Raw genomic sequence first — 22,125 nt, forward strand, 5'->3', positions numbered from 1 at the left:
GCACTTGCTGGTCTTCCAGAGGACCCACATCGAGCAGCCCTTAGCAACACCAGTGACTCCAGCTCCATTGGATCTAACACTCTCTGACCTCCACAGACTGTCCTCACATGCACAGATCCACACACAGACATGCAATTAGAAATAAAATCTTTTCAGTTAGATGAATTAAAAATTTTTAGTTCTTTTGTTGTACTATCTACATTTCAATTGACCAATAACCCCTTGTGCCCAGTTGCCAGTGTGTTACACAGGGCAGATAAGACACTTTGGTAACTGCAGAACGTTCTGGGAGGCAGCTGCCTCAGAGGATACCACAGCATCACCCAGTGAGCCCGTGGTGCTAGCCTAGCTTTCTGCTGTATTGTCATGCTTTTCTCTCATTTCCTTTTTATCCTTCCCTGTCCACCAACTCCTGTTTCCAGGATATAAACTCCCAGACAAATTTCCTGTATATAAGCTCTTGTGTTGGACTCTGCATATTATGGGGAATCCTGTTTAGATAAACACTTGCTGTATTCCTTGAATTTTTTATTAAATTATTAAGCAAATATTGATATATTTACTTACGTTGTTTCAATTTTAGTTCCTTGGAGGAGAAGAAGAAGATGATTGCATGTATCCAAAAACTGAGTCAATCTCACATAGAGCTAATGAAGGTAAAAGGGATCTGAGTGTATAAGCAGCATTTCCTTTTTTATACAAGAGGTATTGCATAAGGAATGATAACTTTTGACTTTGACTTATTATACGATATAGTGTGTGGGTATTGGGGGGTGGAGGTGTACATAAAGTGTCACAGTCCAAGTGTAGTCTTCAGAAGATAACTTTGGGGAGTCGGTACTCTCCCACCACCATGTGGATACAAGGGATAGAGCTCGGGTCCCAAGGCTTGGTCTCAAATGTGTTGACCCATTGAGCTATCTCTAGCCCGGTGATGATGTTTTTGGCAATCATCTAATTCGACAAAAATCCCTAGTAGCCTTCAGCCATAGAATAACTTTTATTATTAGTTTTTATTTTCATTTATTTATTTATTTTTGAGGGAGTGTCTCACTGTGTAGCTCTGGCTGTCCTCAAACTTGCTATGTAGCCCAGGCTGACCTCAAACTCAGAGATCCACCTGCCTCTGTCTTCAAGTGTTGGGATTAAAGACACACATCTCCGTATCCAGCAAGTTTTTTGTTTTAGTTTTTAATTAATTAATTTTTATGTGTATGAGTGTTTTGCCTGTGTATATATGTGTTTGCCACTTTTCTTACGTGATGCCTGTGGAGGCCAGAAGAGGACATTGGATCCCCTGGAACTGGAGTTACAGATGGCTGTGGGCTGTTGTGCGTTCAGGTGCTGGATTTCTACTGATTTCTTGCCCACTCTGCTTGGCATATACAATAACTGAACAGTTAATGGGATTGTATTATCTTGTGGGCTAGGAACAGACCAGGATATACAGTCACTACAAGTCATAAGCAGACCATATGACTCTGTGAGGAATCATTTATATCATGTAATAATAGTAAGAATAAAAATGACCACTGGTGGTGGTGGCACACGGCTTTAGTCCTAGCACTTGGGAGGCAGAGGCAGGCAGATCTCTGAGTTTGAGGACAGCCTGGTCCATAGAGCGAGTTCCAGTACAGCCAGGGCTACACAGAGAAACCCTGTCTATGTATGTGTGTATGTATGTATGTATGTATGTATGTTCTCACTTGTTTGTGATGGTTAGGTTGACCTTGTGTTAGGAGGAATGCTTGTTTATGACTAGGTATTTAGAGATCACTGAACTTGGTCTTATGCAGTAAGGATACCCAGAGGATTTAATTTTGATATTCTCGGTTCCTTCTCTTCCTGAGGACTTTAATATCATTCCCTGAGTATTATTAGCGATGATAACCTTGATATAGTTTATGATAATCAAGTGACTTTGCAGAGTGGGATGGAAAACTTTAATATTCTCCAAATATACATGGTACAGAGACAGGTAAATGCTTATAAAAAATAGAATGTCAAATTTTTAAAATTTTAGCTGTTGGTTAATGAAGTTGAGTTATTAAAATGATTATTATCTAAAAATATAAAAGGTTCACTGTTCATTTTGTTATAACAAGGAAACTATTATGATATTAACTGTTAAAGGCAGTTTTTAAAATTGTATTTATTGTTTCTGTGTATGTGTGATGGGGGACTTGTGTGTGCCAGTATAAGCATATGGAGGTCAAAGGACAACTTTCTAAACATCATTTTTCAGGTATTTAATGATCCTATTCATGGCCATATTGAGTTCCACCCGCTCCTTATCCGAATCATTGACACACCTCAGTTTCAGCGGCTTCGCTACATCAAACAGCTGGGAGGCGGCTACTATGTTTTCCCCGGAGCTTCCCACAATCGCTTTGAACACAGTCTGGGGTAAGAAGGGAAAGGCGTGGGGACCGTGCAGCTTTTACTGCTTCTCTCTCATGGAGTAGTCTCATTTAATCTCTTAGAGTTCGCTTTCTCAAATGGTCATTGCAACATCTTTATTTCATTGATGAGAAAACTGAGACTTTGGCGTCCTCTTACCACATTTTATGTGTTTTTGGAACTGCATCATATCCTCCTGAAACCTAGTGTCTGCTGACAGGTCAGTTGGATTAAATACTTGTCTGTAAATACTTACATTGACTGGGGTTGGCTGCTGGCTTAACCAACTGTAAATTTGATTAGTTTTCCTTTTGTCCCTAGTTAGTCTTCTCATCTCTTTCCTTCTGGGACAGAGGCTCCTGAGAGAGCTCAGGCTGACCTCAGACTCAGTGTCTCCCACCTCATCTCCTGAGAATGGAGATTCTGGGCACACTCCACCATGCCTGGCTCCTGTTTAGTTTTATAGATTCACCCTTTTAAACAAAGTAATTGTGTCAGGAAATCTATGAGTTAGAGAAGTGCTTATAAGCCCTGGGAGGGTTGTCTCTGTTTTGTACTTTGCCATTCTGTGTGTAGAGTTGGGAGAAGTACAATTGGGTAGAGTACAATTGGGAATTAAGTATTTGCTTTTTTATTTACTTTGTGGATTTTCATTTCTGTAAGCTTTTTTCTTTCTCACTTGCTTCCTTCTGTCATAGACGTACTGCGCACTAACCGACTGCACCCCTGCAGCTCCGCTTGCTTCCTTTTGTTTCCTTCAGCGTTTCATTTTACAGCCTTGGCTGGCCTCAAACTCCTAATCCTCAGCCTCCCAAATGCCAGAGTTCCAGGTGTGTGTCACTGTGTCCAGGTCCAGTAGTCAAGATAAAATGTACCTATGCTCAAATTATAGACACAGTTTATTGAACCCTTATTAGAACTTTCCAAGCCACAAACAAGTTGTCTACCTTCCTAGAGCTGAGTTCAGGAGAGAAGTGCTGAAAGTACATTTAATGCTTGTTATTATGCCATTTATTTGTCTTATTTTTGTTTGCTTTGCTGGGGATTAAACCCAGGGTCTTTTACATGCTAGTCAAGTGTTCTACAAAACCACATCCTCAGCCCTGCCAAGCACTTATCTTCAGTCTATGTTGGAACATCAGAGAGCCAACTCTCAAAACTCAAAGTTTCAAGTTCTAAAGGTTCATCTTTTAAACCAAAGTGTGACTTTTGATCTTTTTCTCTGCAGGGTTGGATACCTAGCAGGCTACGTCGTTCGAGCACTGGCTGAAAAACAGCCGGAGTTGCAGATCAGTGAGCGAGATATGCTTTGTGTTCAGATTGCTGGGCTCTGCCACGACCTCGGTAAGCTCACAGAAGCTCTCACTTCGTGGAAGAGCCTACCGTCTCACCCTCTCCTTCACATTCAGAACTCCGTCTAACCAAGGGAGATGTACAAGTATTTTAATTTTTCACTAATCACAGTGCTCCGTGGTTCCTAATATAATTGATAAGGACAAAACATTGTTATTACTTGTGAATTTTCCATATTAAGCCTCTTTGCTATGTCACATGAAAGGTATTATTCATTTATTTATTTATTTATTTATGTATTCATGAGACAGGGTTCTTGCTCTGTAACCCAAACTGTCCTAGAACTCACTATATTTAGCCTGGGCTAGCCTCAAACTCGTGGCGATACTCCTGCTTCCGCCTCCTGAGTGCTGAGATTACAAGCATGAGCCGCTGCACTGGCTGAAGGGGCATTCCGACAAGTGAGTTTTCTTGCTCTGTCTTTAGGATAATGGGAACCTGATTTTTCTCTCATTGACTAAAATTGCTTTTCCCTTTAGTCATTATAAATCCATTCCTTCTCACAACTAGAACAGCTTTAAGAAATACTTTTTCTTCCCTTACTCACAGGAGGTCTTAGGCCATTTAAATCCAGGTAGAAGAGTATCATCCTTTTCATTAAAAAAAAAGGTGGCTGTTCTGATCTCTTTAGTTACAGAAGAGAGTGTGTACTTGTGTCTCCATGGACAGACACTGAAGGAGCAGAGGCCTACCTTTCTGTGAGCCCAGGGATTTCAGTAGGCTCAGAGATCCTTCTTAGAAGATAGTTGGTTCTTGTATGCTTTTTGATTGAATGCAAACCTAGGAACTGTGCATGCTAGGCCCTGGCTCTCCCAACTGAGCTGCAATCCAAGTCTTTTGGGGATTTTTTTGTTTGTTTGTTGTTTTTGGTTTGTTTTTTGTTTTGTCTTGTTTTTTTTTTTTTTTTTTTTTTTTTTACAAAAAAACTTCTAGCATTCCTGGTAGCAAATACAAAACTGGAGACTGATCTAAAAAGGGTTGGCTTTCCAATATGGTTTTGCATCTTATTCTGTTGTTTTGGAAAATTGAAAAGGCAGATTTGTTCTTTTTTTCTTACTATTTTAGTAAACTAAAAATATTTTTTCTAAGAATTCAGATTTTGCCAATTTACAAATACTTTTCTTATTTGAAGTCTGCTTTTGTTTTTAGGTCATGGGCCATTTTCTCATATGTTTGATGGAAGATTTATCCCACTTGCTTGCCCACATAAAAATTGGAAGGTATGTATTCATCTGTTCCATAGTCAATAGAAATAGAATTTATCTAGCTGTCCACTTGCATTGCCTGTCTTTCTTCTCTGGGTTCTAGCATCCTTCCCTGAAGCAGTGTACAGGGTGCTCCCATTCACATTTGTCTGCTTCATTTGATCCTTACAGTAGTCTGTGGAGAAAGGGACTTGAAACCCTCCGGAGCATAGTGCTGGGCCTGACTTTAGAAAGCTGTCAGGTGAGGGACCCACCCTGGAAAACCACTTCCTCAGCTGTCAGGGTAATGTTATTTTCTATTCTGTTGCCTTGCTGCACAGTTTGTTTTTAAAGTCCAACTTAAGCTTTTATTTTGGTATAGCCATCAAGTTAAGTATCATTATTTTTAGTAAACGAACCTGTATTTTAATACAGTTTTCCCAGGTAGTTGAGAATAACTTTGAACGCTGTCTTGCCTCAGTCTCCCAAAAGCTGAGAACATGCTACACCCTCATTTCTAGCTTTAAATGAAACCCCCATTTGCAGGTGATGAAGCTGTGCATTTTGGATCAGTTTTTGAGAAATGAGTTGACCTCCCGGTTTCTACCACACTGTATTTCTAGCAGCTGGAGGAGAAAAGCACAGTAACTTAAGCCAAAAGCTCCTTATATGTCAAACCATTTTTTTTTCTCTGCCTTTCCTTTTTTTAATATATTTTTTTACATCATTGTTACTGTTGTTTTTGTTTTGAGACAGGGTCTTGAAACCGAGATTGCCTGCTTCTGTTTCCCTAGAGCTGGGATTAAAGGTGTGTGCTGTCACTCCTGGCTTTAATTGTACAAGGCTAGCAGGAGTCTGACAAATGAACACACGCAGTCAGACTGTCGAACGTTTTCATCATATAGAGAGTTCCCTGTGCCTTGCCTTTTTTTCTGTGGTGCTGAGGCTCAAACCCACAGCACTGCACACACTAAGTTTGTGCCACCGCCACAGCCCAGCCCTTTCTCCATGTTCTTTTAAAATCAATCCTCCATCACTTCTGATTTTCTTGAACATAGATTAGTCTGTCTTTTCTTAGACTTAGTATCTGTTTCATTTGTATTCTCTAATCTGTTGCAAGTGTGATTTCATGTTGTTGGCACCACATGGTTTTATACATTCTGTGTGTGTCTGTGTGTCTGTGTAAACTTTCTCAATAGTGGGCTAGGAGGCTGCTTCCTGGGAGATCACATGCCAAGCAGCTGAGTTAAGGCTTGATCCCAACACTGCAGTAAGGTGAGGTGGGGCAGATTTTGACCCTGGGAGATAGCTCAGTGTGTATGGTGCTAAACACCTGAGTTTGATCCCCAGAACCTTTGTTAAAAAAAAAAAAAAAAAAAAAAAGACAAGTGTGGCATGTGTGTGTCTGTAGTCCTGGTTGGTAGGGACACACTGCCGGGTCCCTGGGGTTTACTGCCCAGCCACCCTGGCCTACTTGGAGAGTTCAAGGCCAACCAAGGTGGACAACTCCAGAGAAATGATAGCTGAGCTCATCATCTCGTCTCCATAGGCACACGCGTGCAAAAGAGTTTTTATTGTTTGCCCACTTAGTATTGATTGGTAAGAATTTATGTATGTGTATATTGTTTTATATGTGTTAGAACTATTTTCTGTTAGTGTTTGACTTGCCACCTCCCCTCACCCCCACCCCCACCCCCAGACAGGGTTTCTCTGTGTAACAGCTTTGGCTGTCCTTCCTGGAACTTGCTTAGACTAGGCTGGCCTTGAACTCACAGAGACCCACCTGCCACTTATTTTTTTAACAATGCCTTTTGAGAAAGACGTTTTCTAGTCTCCTTTAAGTCAGTAAATCGCACAGTTTCCCATCAGTTTTAGTGCTGTGTGGCCTGCTCCCTAGATGAAGGCCATACAATTGGAAGTTAGTTCTTTGCCCTCTCATCCTACTGTTGACTTTCTTTTAACATCTGCCTGCTTCTGGCCATTGGCCAATACGGTCATGAAGTTAGTTATCCAGAGTATAATTTTTTTTTTTTGTCTCCAGCAGGATTGATCAAATAAGATCTAGGAACTCACTAGGAGCTACTCAACCATTACTCTGTGTGTGTGTGTGGGTGTGTGTGGGTGTGTGTGCTATGTATATGCTGTGTTTGTGTGTGCTGTGTTGTGGCGCACTGAGCCATTTCTCTAGCCCCATGTTTCATTTAATTATTATTATTGTATAATAGGGTTTTGTACTTAGAACAGTGATTGTGTATGTGAATTTATGAAGTGTGAACCAGCATTCTACTATAATTATTCCCAAGGAGAAAGCGCAAGTTCCAGGCCAGTCCAGGCTATATAGTGAGTTCAGGTCAGTGTGGGTGATGTGATGAGACCTTACTCAAAACAGACAACACATAATCAAGGTAACAAACTTATTATTTTATGTGTTTGTAATTAATATAGCTTGAGTCAATTCATAATAGTTATAGGGTCATTCCAGGTTCGTTTTCATTTTTAATCAGTTTTGATAAGACATATGAGAGGACTGATATCTCCAGGGGTCAGTTGCTCTTTATAGTGACTGTGAACGGATGAACAGAGACATGAGCAACCAGGTGACTGATTTGAGAGTTTAAGATAGATCTTGACACCAGAGCTTGGAGACACTTAATTTTACTGGCAATGTTGTGGAAATATCAACCAACAGCTCAAATGTTCTTCTGTGTTTGAAAAAATAAAAAACCCTAAATTTTAAAGTGATCTTCATTCTACCTATATCATGTGGTAATATGGTAATATCCTTCTTGGTAATATAAATGGTTATATTTCTTTTTTTTTTTTTGGTTTTTCGAGACAGGGTTTCTCTGTGGCTTTGGAGCCTATCCTGGAACTAGCTCTTGTAGACCAGGCTGGTCTCGAACTCACAGAGATCCGCCTGCCTCTGCCTCCCGAGTGCTGGGATTAAAGGCGTGCGCCACCACCGTCCGGCAAATGGTTATATTTCATAAAATATTTTTGTTGTATTTATTTATGAAATAAGAAACACAGTTTATAAAGGTTTTGAAGACTGGGGAAGAGGCTCAATAAAATAAAGTATATGTGAAGATGCTACAGTAAAGCTCATCCCTTTGTGTGCTCATTTCAAAAGCTAATAAAAGTTGCTTTGTGACTGGGCATGGTGGGGCACGACTTTAATCCAGGGACTCAGGGAGCAGAGACGGGTGAATCTCTATGAGTACAAGGCCAACCTGGTCTACATAGCAAGTTCCTGGCCAACAGAACTATATAGTGAGACCATCTCAAAAAACCAACCAACCAACTGAAAATGTTTTCTAGGCAAATAAATGTTGACAAAAATCGGCGAATTTAAAAGCTGTAACAATGTAGTTGGAAACTCGGTAATTGTGACACTTCATCTGAGGTTACCTAGAATCCAGAATAATCTGTTTAATTAGAGAATCTGTAACAGGCTGTGTTGAATTCACTTTCGCAGCATGAAGAAGGCTCAGCTAAGATGTTTGAGCATCTGGTTGCTTCTAATAACCTCAGACCTGTCATGATAAACTATGGTCTCGACCCTGACGAAGATATTCTCTTTATCAAGGAACAAATTAAGGGACCAGATCCAAAGACACCGAACAAAGACTCTTTGGTGAGTGTTTATTTTTGTTAATCAGAGCCAATGCCACTTTCCATTTAGTCTCTTCTTGATTCTGTCAGAGCTATACATTTGGCTGTTGGAGGGGTGCTAAACATCAGAATATAAGTTATATACATCTGCCTTCTAATGCAAAAACAAAAGCAAAAAGATGTATTTTTCCCCTCATCTTGAGTTCTTTAGACATTATTTCCCCCAAATGATAGCTTATGTCTGTAACGTCAGTACTTGGGATGCAGAAGCAGGAGGATTAGAACGTAAAAGTACATGCCTGGGCTGGAGAGATAACGCAGCAGGTAAGGGTCCTCGCTATGCGAGGATGAGTGCCTGAGTTCAGATACCAGCGCCCACATAAAAAGGCAAGCTGAGTAGTGCACACCTTTAATTCCAGCACTCCGGGAGGACAGAGGCCACCTGGTCTACGTAGAGAATTCCAGGCCAGCCAGCCCTACATAGGAGGACTCTATCTCAAACAAAACAGCGCAGCTGTAGGCCGACTTTTCTTTCCAATCAGCCAGTTCCCAAGTCACGTTATTATTAGTTGTTACAAATGCTCGGTCGATAGCTTATGATGGTTACTAACTAGCTCCTACAGCTTAAATTAACCCATATTGCTTATCTACCCCCTGTCCTGTGGTGATACCTTCTTTCACCACAGTCTGTTTATCTCCTGCTTCTCTGCCCTTCTTCTTCCCAGCATCCTCCTAGTCATAGCCAGACTAGGATATCCCTCTCTTCTTGCCCAGCTATCAGCCAGTCAGCTCTTTATTCACCAATGAGAGTAGTACATATTTACAGCACACAAAGAGTATTCCACAGCACACAACAATTGAAAAAAAAAAAAGCTCCTGGCAGTGGTGGCATAAGCCTTTAATCCCAGCACTTGGGAGCCAGAGGCAGGCACATCTCGGTGAGTTCGAGGCCAGCCTGGTCTACAAAGTAACTTCCAGGACAGCCAGGACTATTACACAGAGAAACCCTGTCTCAAAAAAACAAAACAAAACAAAACAAAAAAAAGCATGGCTGGGCACAGGCTTGTAACCTCATCACTGAGAGGCAGAAGGAGACATTCAAAATTGACCTCTGGTCTCTCTGTGTATGTACACACACAAGCACATACATATGCACGTGCTCGCACACACACACACACACACACACACACACACACACACACACACGGCTGCCTGTGGACCACAATGTACATGTGGAAGTCACAGGACAATCTGCAGGAGTCGGTTCTCTCTTTTCACCTTGTGGGTCCTAGGGATAGAACTCAGGTTGGCAGCAAAAGCCTTGACGTGCTAAGCCATCGCACCAGCTATTTATAGACCTTTATTTATTCATTTATTTTTGTGGTGCTGGCAGTCAAACCCAGGTGGTCACATATGCATGCACTGTACCACAGAGCAACATCCCCAGATGGAAGACTTGGTATTAATAGGGTAACATATACTTACTTCAGCATTTCTTTTCCCTTCCTACTTCAGCAGACTTGAGGAGGAGAAAGAAAGGTTAGCCTTCTGACTTCACTGTCTTGTTTGTAATTTGCATGTCGATAGGGTTGCCTTGCTTATAAATAGGTCTGCATCTACCTAAAACCTTCATGAGACTCTCTTGTTTTCCAGTGGCCCTATAAAGGACGTCCTATCGAGAAGAGCTTCCTCTATGAGATAGTAGCTAACAAAAGAAATGGCATCGATGTGGACAAATGGGATTACTTTGCCAGGTATGCACTGGACATTTTCCACGTTGCTGAAGTCTTTGTACAAATGTAGCATGAGGGTTTACCCAGCTGATCAGAAGTCGGGCACCACGGTCCCAGCGTTAGCACTAGTTTCGTGGCCGCTGTGACAGAAGTGAAACAGCCTTCCCCTCGTTCTGAATGCTCTGGGTTCCTTCCCGCCTTGTCTTGCATCACCATCGCTTACTCTTCTGCGTCCTGTTGGGCTCTGGTTAGCTCTTTAGCTGGGTCAAGGTAGAAGACAGTCTCATTTTGAAGTGGGAAAAATTCCCTTTTTCCTCTCTGTTTACTTCTTCACAATCAAGGCTTTGTTCTTAAATGTAATGAAGGATTTTAGTCAGAAGTGAGAACAGCATAAGGACCTTCCAGCTGCTCATACCTCAAGCAGCTGTGTGTTAAGTATTGTTCCTTGAATGGCCAACCTCTCCGCCGATGCAATGATTCCAATCAGACCAAATTAGAACATGCCCAGGTTTAATCCGCCTGCCTCTGCCTCCCATGTGCTGGGATTAAAGGCGTGCACCACCACACTCTGCCTCACTTGACCAATCTTATTTTGATCATTCTACCCTCCAAATTATTTTAATGCTAGTTTGAGACAGTGTCTCACTGTGTAGACCAATCTGACATCAAGCTCATGGAGATTGCCTGCTTCTATCTCCTGAGTGATTTCACATTATTTTAAAGCAAATCTCAGGCAACATAGGATCTCATCATGAAATGCTTCTTTGTGGCTCTGAAAGTATCTCTGTTAAACCTAAAAACACTCAGAGATCCTCCTGCCTTTGTCTCCTGAGTGCTGGGATTAAAGGTGTGCGCCACTACTCCAGGCTAAGGTATTAATATATGGTCAGGATTCAGAATTCCCTAGCTGTTTCTTAACTGTCTTGTTACTGTTCGCTTGTGCAATTCATAATCCAGTGTCTACACACTGCACCTGGTGCTAGCTCTCCAGGTCTCCATTCGATAGCAGCTGCCTCTCGATCTTCCAGGGAATCTCTCGCTGACTGACCTAGCCAGTCACACCTCTCTGTGTCCTTCAGTGTATTTTTTTTTTTTTTTTGGTTTTTTTTTCGAGACAGGGTTTCTCTGCAGCTTTTTTAGAGCCTGGCCTGGAACTAGCTCTTGTAGACCAGGCTGGCCTCGAACTCACAGAGATCCGCCTGCCTCTGCCTCCCGAGTGCTGGGATTAAAGGCGTGCGCCACCACCGCCCGGCCCTTCAGTGTATTCTTCAGTCCCCAACCAGCCTTCTACAAGCTGGTAGATCCAAAGCCTGGTTCAGAATTGAAAAGAAAGAAAAGAAGTGTACTGTTTGTATTTAAGGCACAGTTTCCCTGTTGAACTGTTTTGTATCTCTGCTTTGGAACTTTCTAGAGACTGTCACCATCTTGGAATCAAAAATAATTTTGATTACAAACGCTATGTCATGTTTTCCCGTGTCTGTGAAGTGGAAGACAGTGAAGGTGGCTATAAGATGAAGCACATCTGCACCAGGGAAAAGGTCAGTCCTATCTTCAGAAAATAAGGATGCAGCTCCTGCTCTGAGATCTGGAAATAATCACTTAGCAATTTGAAAAGATCTAGAAGCCATCTCTCTTTTCTTTCATTTCCTCCCTCCCTCCTTCCTTCCTTCTCTCTCTTTTGATTTTTTTTTTTTTAGATTGTGTATGTACGTGTACATATATGGGCTCTGTGTGTACTTGCTGTGCATGCCTGTGTGAACGCATGCAGAGGCTGCCCTCCATCACTGTCTGCCTTATCCTTTTATGTCAAGGTTCCCTACACCTTGTGCTCATGGTTTTTCTTAGTCATCCTCCTGTTTCTGTCTCACCCAGCACTGGGGTTGCAGGTGCACAGGAGACCACACCCAGCTCATTACACAGGTGCTGGGATTCGAACCCAGGTCCTCATGCTTGTGCAGCAGACATTCTTTTAGCTGGTGATATCTCTGTAGCCCCACAAACTTATCTCTAAAAACAATATATTATTAATTTTAATCATGCACATATATGTCTGTGTGTGGGTACGTGCACATAAGATAGCTTCTCCCAGAGGCCAGAAGAAGGCATCACATCCTCTGGTGCTGGAGTTACAGGTACTTGATATGTCCAACATGGATGCTAGGAGTCAGACTCAGGTCCTCTGCAAGAGTAGCAGACTCTTTAACTGCTAAGCCATCTCTCTAGCCCTTCAAACCCTTCTCCTTTTTTGATTTTTTGAGACAGGGTTTCTCTGTAGCTTTGGAGCCTGTCCTGGAACTCGCTCTGTAGGCTAGTCTGGCCTTGAACTCACAGAGATCCGCCTGCCTTTGCCTGGGATTAAAGGCGTGCGCCACAACTGTCTAGCTCCTTCAAACCCTTCCTAATGCTTGGAATTTGTTAAGTGTTCTAAGGGCTTTTTCCACTCTATTAGATTGTTAAATAATAACAATAATAATAAAATTAAATTCCACATTTTTGAGTCTTATACTAGATAGGCTTTAAGTGTTCTTGATAGATCAACTCAGTCCTCATCACCCTATGAGGTAGTACTATTATTATTTCATTTGTTTCAGTCTGCTTTCTGTCATTATAACAGAATACCCAAGCCTGTGTGATTTATAAAGAAAAGAGGTTTATCTAGTTCATAGTTTATCTAGTTCATACTTCTGGTGTGGATGACACGCTGCTCCATGCATGGTGAAAGTCAGAGGTGCAAGCGAGGAAGGTGCTGAAGAGGGAGGGGCCGTGCCAGACTGACTTTATAACTTCCTGTTCTCAGGAACTGACCTAGTCATCTCTTGAGATCGGAGTCCTGATAACTTCATCACCTCTTAAAGGCCCTGCCTCTCTCACCACCATTGCTTTAGGGACTGAACGTTGATGTGAATTTTGGTGGGACAAGCCATATTTTGCTATTCAACAAGTCGGCAAAGTGAGGCACATTAAAGAGATGGGCTAAATAAGTAAGAAAACTGGAATTTCAGCCCCGTTGGGTCCTTACTAGATGATGTCTTAGGGTTTTTATTGCTATGAAGAGAGACATCATGACCATGGCAACTCTTATAAAGGAAAACATTTAATTATGGTGGCTCACTTACAGTTTCAGAGGTTCAGTCCATTATCATCGTGGTGGGACATGGTGGCGTGCAGGCAGGCATGGTACTGGAGAGGTAGCTGAGAGTCCTATATCTTGTAGGCATCAAGAAAACAAGTGCAGGGCTGGAGAGATGGCTCAGTGGTTAAGAGCATTGCCTGCTCTTCCAAAGGTCCTGAGTTCAATTCCCAGCAACCACATGGTGGCTCACAACCATCTGTAATGGGGTCTGGTGCCCTCTTCTGGCCTGCAGGCATACACACAGACAGAATATTGTATACATAATAAATGAATGAATGAATGAATGAATGAATGAATGAATGAGAAACCAAGTACGACACTGGATGTGGCTTGAGTATGTATAAAACCTCAAAGCCCACCCACACAGTGATACACTTCCTCCAACAAGACCACGCCTTCTCCGGCAAAGCCACGCCTCCTAAAGTACCGCTCCCTTTGGGGGCCATTTTCTTTCAAATCACCACAACGATACTCATACAACTTGAAAAGTAGTATGGAATTATGCTATAGGAGAGTCTTTTTTATGCTGGCCCTTTAATCCCAGCATTCAGGAGGCAGAGGCAGGTAAATGTCTGAGTTCAAGGCCAGCCTGATCTACATAATGAGTTCTAGGATACCTGGGGCTACATAGTAAGACCCTGTCTCCAACAGAGAACACAGTCTGATCCTGCATTACCATTCTGTTCCCTTGCAGGAGGTTGGAAATCTGTACGACATGTTCTACACACGCAGCAGCTTACACCGCAGAGCTTATCAACATAAAATCAGCAACCTCATCGATATAATGTAAGAATGTCAGTGTTACCGCATTATAAAAGTTTACATGATGCTTTGCCACAGTAGCATTCCCAGATCAAGCTGAGCAATCTGTGCAATCTAAAAAGGCTTCCTTAAAAGAAGACTGGCATATAGTAAATGTAGGAGGAGGAAAATGGATGTGATGGTGTGGTAGATGGAGAGGAAGGAGCTGGCCTAGGCTAGGCATGCAGATGCTGCCAGAGTGGCTCAGAGTCCTGAGCAGGAAGTCACACACAGCTATTATTCATAGAGGTAGTGAGTCATGAATACCTGACATTCTAAGCTAACAACAAAATTATGCTAATTTCTGCCTTTATCCTGTCAAATATTTTTCAAAGTGAGTAGCAAATAGGAATTTTATCTTTTTCCCTGTTCTAGTCAGAACTATAGCCAAAAACTGCACAGTCTGTACACGTCTCAGGGACCCCATCAAGAGTTTCCTTCCTTTGTTTTTAAGACAGGATCTCATACTTATGTCCCTGACAGGTCTGGAATTTACTGTATAGCCCACATCGTCCTCAAATTCATGATTCTCTGGCTTCCGCCTTCCAAGTGCTGGGATCACAGGCATGAACCACCACATTTGGTTCCAGAAGAGTCCTAACATAAACCAGAAGTTAGGTGTAGCCAGGCATGGTGGCACACCCCTTTGATCACACACTAGGAAGGCAGAGGCTGGTGGACCTCTGTGAGTTCAAGGCCAGCCTGGTCTACACAGTAAGTCCCAGGACAGCCAGAGCTGTGTAGAAAACCCAGTCACAAAGCAAAACAAACAAACAAACAAACAAGAAAGGAGGTGTAAAGCTGACTATGATAGCACAGGTCTGTGATGCCAGCACTGGGGAGGGAGAGACAGTTCAAAGTCATTCTTAGGTACGTAGCAGCTTTGGCCTGAGCTACATGAGACCTTGTCTCAAGAGAAGGAAAGAGCTAAAGTAATTTTGTTTCCAGTTTAGAGTCAGAAAGGCTTTGGTTCAAAGCTTGATATGCTTCTTCTGAGCTTGTTTAAAGAAAAGTCATGTTATTTCTGATACTATAAAATTGGAGCTGGATATGTGTATTATTGGAAAAACTAAATAAGGTCTGTAAAGCTCCGCCATAGTGCCTGGAACATAGTAGGCACACAGCTCACGGGGCATCATGTCATTACAAGGATATTAATTAATAAACAGCTGGCTTTGAACATCATACCTCAAGATTTTGTTTCCTTAAACTAGAAAGATCTTTTTGAGCAAGGTATAAAGTGAATTTTCAAATGTCTTTATGTGTTATATGATCTTTAGGATCCAAGAGGCCTTCATCAAAGCAGACCCCTATGTGGAGATTATAGGGGCCGAGGGGAAGAAGTACAGTATCTCTACAGCTATTGATGACATGGTAGCCTTCACTAAGCTGACGGGTAAGAACTCGGGAACACACATGTCCATGTTAGATATCAGCTGCCCTTATGGGGATAGAGAAGACATGAGAAAGAAGTACATACATATGTGAAATTACAAAAAAAAAATCATTCTTAAAGTAGGTGTAATGTGGAGGTAACACTTAGATGAGGCACAGTACCTCTTGTACTTAATACAACTCGATTAATACTTTAAAAAAAAAAAGCCAAACAAGCCTTGCCATCACTGAGTATTGAAAACCTTTAAGGGCGTGCCTTGAAGACTTTCCAAAAGAGCAGCCACAAAAAGCGTAGGAACTTAAAGTCTGATGGCTGTAGGGAAAGAATCTTCTCTCACAACGTTCTTTCTATTCTATAGACTCTTTGTTTTTTCCTCCTAATTGTTTATATTTCCTTTGTTCTAATTCTCTGTCTCAGTTCTAATTTCAGTTTTCTGTCACAATACTCTGTTCCAATTCATTCTTGTTCTAATTATCTACATTCTTTTTTTTTCTTCTCCATCTTATTTCTTCTCAAGCTATTTCTTCTACAGTTTGATTTCTTTTTTTTTTAAATATTTATTTATTTACTATGTATACAACATTTTGCCTCCATGTATTCCCGCACGCCAGAAGAGGGCACCAGACCCCATTACAGATGGTTGTGAGCCACCATATGGTTGCTGGGAATTGAACTCAGGACCTTTGGAAGAGCAGGCAATGCTCTTAACCTCTGAGCCATCTCTCCAGCCCCTACAGTTTGATCTCTGTATTCTTAGTCTTCTCTTCTGCCATAACCAATTCCCAGGCATGTATATCTTAGCAACTTGCTAGTAATAAAAAAGACTATCTGGAAAATTCTCGGGGACACAGGCATTCTTTGAAGATCTGTAGCAAAACTTCTAAACTAGTTTGTAGCTGACCGCAGCTGTGGTGTGGGGAGCCACCGGCCGTCTCTTAAAGGGGCCGCCACAGGTTACAAAGGGAGAAAGCTAAACCATTGAGACATCTAAGGAAAAGGGAAAGAATATGTGCATTATTTTGTATTTCTAAAGTGTGATTAATGGTATCTGGACATGGTTAGTCAATTAGGTGCTATTGGTCTCTTGAAGGACTAAAATAGAACAAGGATACGCACATGCAATTCCTCCCTAATTCATCATAAATCCCCTGAAGGCTTAGGTGTCTGCAATTTCATAAGTAAAATCTGTGGAAGTTCTGTCTGTGTTCTGTCCAGAAGGACGCATGTCTGGCCAGCTTGTTCTGTCAGTAAGACTAGTGATAGAGAACAGGCCTCTAAGTTTCTCACCATAATGTGCATAACATAGTGTAGAGAGTAGTCATCCTTTTGACCATCCACAGATATGTGTGTCCATAAGATTGAGATGTAATCGTGAGATTACATGTACACATTACATGAAAATGCATGATAATGGGGAGATAGCATAGCTGTTACTGCACAAGTGAAATTACAGATGAAAGCAACAGTTTTCAGAGTCAGTGGCCCTGCTGGCTTTGCTGGGAAGGGTTCCTCCATCTGAGGAATTTCTTGGGTGGGTTGATATCTGAATTATCAATTGCTATAAGCTGTAATTGCATCATGGCCCACAAAAGCTCATGAGAAACACTCCTGGCTTCTCAGCCTTTTCTGTTTAAAAAGAGAAGCAAGTAAGTCAATCTTAGAGCAGCGAGTAACGTGGATAATTAAAAAGTCTGAAGACAACTGGAAGAATAATAAGTAATGATATTGAAATTAGTAATCAATAATTAATACCAGTATTTAGTCAACATTTATATTAACAATCTATTTATAATCGACAATAATATTTATAATCAATCTATAATTAATAATCAATCAAAAATATATATTGATAGTAAGCTGAGAATTAGTTGAACCATCTTGTAAGTGTAGTTGTATATGATTTTTGAATATCTCTGCTCTGTGGTAAAGAAGAGGACTAATATAGGAATCTATAATGGGATGACATGATGACATGATGTGGTTAGGCGTATCTAACTGTTATGATTTTGAGTTATCAAAAAGAAAAGATTGAATTTAGAAAGTTAGTTTGCTCTATTAGCCTTTGATTAATTGTATTAATCTGATTAATCTGCATTTTTGGTGAAACATTGTTAGATAAAAGGTTTACCTGGATTAGCGGTATGCATCTGTGGTACCAAGGCTGCAGCTGAAGTTGACCTAATAAGTCAAATTTGTAATCAAGGCATAACAAACCATTTTGGGCCGGGCGGTGGTGGCGCATGCCTTTAATCCCAGCACTCGGGAGGCAGAGGCAGGCGGATCTCTGAGTTCGAGGCCAGCCTGGTCTACAAGAGCTAGTTCCAGGACAGGCTCTAGAAACTACAGGGAAACCCTGTCTCGAAAAACCAAAAAAAAAAACAAAAACAAAAACAAAAAAAAAAAACAACAAACCATTTTGGCTATGAAAGGGAAGAACCAACTTGTCTCAAAGTATACATGGCAAGATTTTCCCAACAGAACAATTGTCAGACGTACATAAGGAGATTGTCTGATAGCACATACATTGCAGGATCATAGGCAGAATTTATACAGCAGTTCAATTATAAATTAAAAATTATACAGATCAATTTTTAAAGGTGGTCCAGCCCCTGGGCTGTAGAGTTCAGTAGAAAAAGGGATGAGTGACACAGGACTGTAGAAGTCACTCATGGCTGCGTCCTGCTGGCCTGAAGGCGAAGCTGGGGGTCTTGAAGACTGGAACACCTTGTTAACAGTTAACCTGGGCAGAGCAGGCTGTTTCCTTTGTTGTCCCTGCAGGCAGCGATTGTATCAGTGGGTGTTGAGAGAGGGTCAGGAGAGTGCAGCGGAACCCTCTGGGGAATGAGCAGGCAGGCAGGGCACACGCAGGGTTGCAGTGAGATGACCAAGTTATCTGTAATCTTTTAAATGATTTTTATTTCTGCTGGAACAAATGTGTATCAATGGCAGAAAATGAAATTTAGGAATTTTAAAGAGGAAACTTTTTCTCTTCGGTGTATATTTGGAATTTTTAAATGTGCAGTTTTAGCAGATTAGAGAAAGGTATTCCAGGCCAGGGGAGAGGGAAAGCCCCCCCACCCAATAGGCAGGTAGGAAAATTAACTTTTGACAAGCAATACTTATCTGAATTTATGTTGACCTGGAATCCAAGCTGATTTCATGAAGCTTATAAGAACTTTTTCTATGAGACAAAAATGTCAGTCAGCTATGTTATTTTTATTATTATTATTATTTGTAGTCTGTATTGAAATCCATGTTGTAGAAGAGGCAAGGAGACTCACTTTCAGAGCCATAATAGCAATTTGGAAACTTAAAAATAATTTTGGTTAAGAGTGATATATTTATTTTTATTCGTATATAAGTCAAGAAAATGTCTCTATCAAAATCAGAAGCATTCTTAGTCTATACTTAAGAAATGACCACCTGGAATATAGATCCTCAAGTCTGTGGCTGAACAGCAAGCAGTCACTGTTTTATCAGTTTATTAGAATTATATTAATGTGGCTGGAGAGATGGCTCAGAGGTTAAGAGCATTGCCTGCTCTGCCAGAGGTCCTGAGTTCAATTCCCAGCAACCACATGGTGGCTCACAACCATCTGTAACAGGCTCTGGTGCCCTCTTCTAGCCTACGGTCATACACACAGACAGAATATTGTATACATAATAATAAGTAAATAAATAAATAAATATTTTTTAGAAGAACTTTAGGAATCATAAATATCAATATCATAGAAAGGGAAGGAAGTCTGAAGCATGTTTTATTGTTTTATGTATCTCAAATAATTTTTAATCATTATTTGCCTTATCATCTTTAGACCTTTGTGATTTATATTTATATATCCCAGTATTTACATCTCCTAATAATTTGTCCCAAAGCATTTTTTTTATATTTAAGCCTTTAAAACTGAGTACCAGTGACTGAAAGATCGTTGGTTAGCGTACAGTCTCAGACCCGGTAGGCTGTTGATTTAAGGCCTGATGGTGGAGAGGAGTGGGGTGAGGCCTGGGTCCAGTCCACAGCACCACACCCCCAAAAAATTTATAATAGAGAAATCTGAGGATTATTACATCTGATCAGATTGAACAGTAGTGGTCATGGCGGTAGGGCATATACCATGGCTCCCTGATCTGTTCTAAAGGCCAGCATCCTGGAAGACGGGAGGGGTTATTCTAGTTTAGATCTTTTTTTTTTTTTTTTTTTTTTTTTTGAGACAGGGTTTTTCTGTGTAGCTTTTGGAGCCTGACCTGGAACTGCAGATCAGGCTGGCCTCAAATTCTAAATTCTAAATAATTCTAAGAAAAGAAAACAAACTATCTTTTTTCATTTTACATACCAATCCCAGTTCCTACTCCCTCACCTCCTCCCATTCCCTTATACACACAGCCAGATGCAGTGGCTACACTTAGAAGGATGAAGCCGGGGATTGCCACAATGTTGAGACCAACCTGAGTTATATAGTAAGCTCAAACCACCCTAAAAGTGAAACCTTCTCTCAAAAAAGAAAACAGAAGCAAGAAAATTGTATACAAATAGATTTTTTATTAATGGAAAGATGGTAATAATGAATTTGGTTGAAGGCTATTTTAATTAGAAAGTTTTTAAAGAAAATTGAAAAAAGACAAAAGAAGAAAGGTTTTTTCCCTTCTGTTAGCATCATAGAATAAAATATTTTAAAACGTTATGAAAACAAAACCTTTGAAGAAGTCGGCTTACAAACTTCCATGTACTGTCACTTAGCTTTAACTGCTGTCAGCGCGTAGCAATTCTTTCCCTCTGCCTCCTCCTGGCAAACATTGAGCTGTTTTAAGTAGATCATAGACGTAATTTTGTTTGTAAGTGTTTAACACTGTGTAGAGATAATTAGCAAAATCTTGTCTCGTTTACAAAAAAAAAAAAAAAAAGCCCAACAGTAATAAGTAAGTCTCTGTGTACCGCCTGCCCCAGCTCAGGCCATCGGTTCTGGGGTACTCTCAGTTCGTCTCCCACGGGAGGATCTTCCACTTCTGCGCTTGCCCTTTTCCCCTCTTGTTGCCATCGTTTGTACACACAGAGTCATGATGCTCTGCCTTATTAGGACCATTTCAGGACCACAATGGTTAAATCTACTGTCATTTTAATGTGAATGAAATTTCATCACATTGGCAGATAACATTTATCTGGAGATTTTAAACTCTACTGATTCACGGTTGTCTGAGGCACGAAGTATTTTAAGGAACATCGAACGCCGTGATCTATACAAGTATTTGGGTGAGACCCAGCCAAACGGTCAGCGCAAGATTAGAAAGGTAAGTTGCGTCATTAGCTATCCTGCAGTTCATGGAGGGTTATCCCAGTCTCTGTCCTCAAGAAGAAGCCGTTAATCTTCCCAGTAGCCATGCTTCCTGTGTGTTCTCGTTTCATCTTCACACTATTCTTAGGCCTATTTACCAGACCAAAAAAAACTGAGGCTGGATGGTAGTAAAAACGTTGCTCATGAAAGCTGTCGGGTTAAGGTTCAAAGGCAGGTCTAAGCGACTATAATAAAAATCTGCTCTCACGTTCAGTCAGGACCTCAAGTTTGAGATGGATCCAAGACTGGACAATGAATGTCAGGGGAAATCCCTCAAAATAAGACCTGTGTGAGCTTCACTCCTCTCTGAGAACCCGCTCTATCTATAGTTGACCCTTGAACAATGATGGTCAGGGCTGCTTGACACAGTGCAGTCAAAACTGACCTTGAACTTCCCTGCCTTTCCTTGAATGAGGAGGGCCTGTAAAGATCATGCTGACCTTAAGAGCAGCTCAGGACAACTGACCCTGCAGGCAGCAGTGGGTAGGTGGGGGGTCTACTCACCCGCTCTGCCTACCAAATGGGACCTGTGCTGGCCTACCCTCCATGCACGTCGAGGGACCCTCTCTGCCTTCCCCCTACTGTGAGCACTTGAATGTAGCTATGCCGGTGGAATAGTGCAGACTTCTCTAGGCAGACAGGGACCTCAAAGGACTGAAAGAGTTATAAAAATATACAAAACTATGTTGTTGTTTTTTTAGATTTATTTATTTATTACATACACAGTGTTCTGTCTGCATGTACGCTTGCAGGCCAGAAGAGGGCACCAGATCTCATTGCAGATGGTTGTGAGCCACCTATTTCTCCACACTGACTCCTGTGCCCAGGAGCTCCTGGGAGAAGGGTCAGTAAGCCTTCCCAAGAGCACCCACCCTCCACTCCCGGTCTCCCGGCTGTCCACCAGATGAGGAGAGGCTGCTGGTAGAGAGGGCTGGTGGCCTCCTGCTTTGGAGCAGCAGGCTGGTCAGTATTCTCTTAAAAGGAGAAACCGGAGTTCAGCACCTGCTCCCCTCCCAGAGAATGGGAAAGTTAAAGAACTGAAGTGGGTGGCCGCTTGAAGGCTGTGCAGTAGAGCTGGTGGTGAGCAGAACGGGACGGTCTGTGGCTGTGTCCCCACCTTCAGAGGCTCCTGATCTGCCTCGGGCTGACAGCATAGAGCACACGTCTGCCCCTGCAGACGGAG

The 22,125-nt window shown here is 41.6% G+C and overlaps 1 protein-coding gene across 1 annotated transcript in view; it reads left to right on the forward strand.

The window, feature by feature from the left end:
- Positions 1-22,125, forward strand: part of Samhd1 (SAM and HD domain containing deoxynucleoside triphosphate triphosphohydrolase 1) — a 38,009-nt gene that overhangs the window by 7,256 nt on the left and 8,628 nt on the right. The window contains exons 3-12 of the mRNA XM_038330114.1: positions 584-656; positions 2,246-2,406; positions 3,629-3,744; positions 4,903-4,973; positions 8,413-8,571; positions 10,203-10,303; positions 11,694-11,820; positions 14,110-14,201; positions 15,497-15,612; positions 20,759-20,898. Of these exons, the coding sequence (XP_038186042.1) occupies positions 584-656; positions 2,246-2,406; positions 3,629-3,744; positions 4,903-4,973; positions 8,413-8,571; positions 10,203-10,303; positions 11,694-11,820; positions 14,110-14,201; positions 15,497-15,612; positions 20,759-20,898 (1,156 nt within the window). The remainder of the gene's footprint in view (positions 1-583; positions 657-2,245; positions 2,407-3,628; positions 3,745-4,902; positions 4,974-8,412; positions 8,572-10,202; positions 10,304-11,693; positions 11,821-14,109; positions 14,202-15,496; positions 15,613-20,758; positions 20,899-22,125) is intronic.

This window comes from Arvicola amphibius, chromosome 5 (genome assembly GCF_903992535.2).
Source record: "Arvicola amphibius chromosome 5, mArvAmp1.2, whole genome shotgun sequence".
In the NCBI taxonomy this organism is placed as follows: Eukaryota; Metazoa; Chordata; class Mammalia; order Rodentia; family Cricetidae; genus Arvicola; species Arvicola amphibius.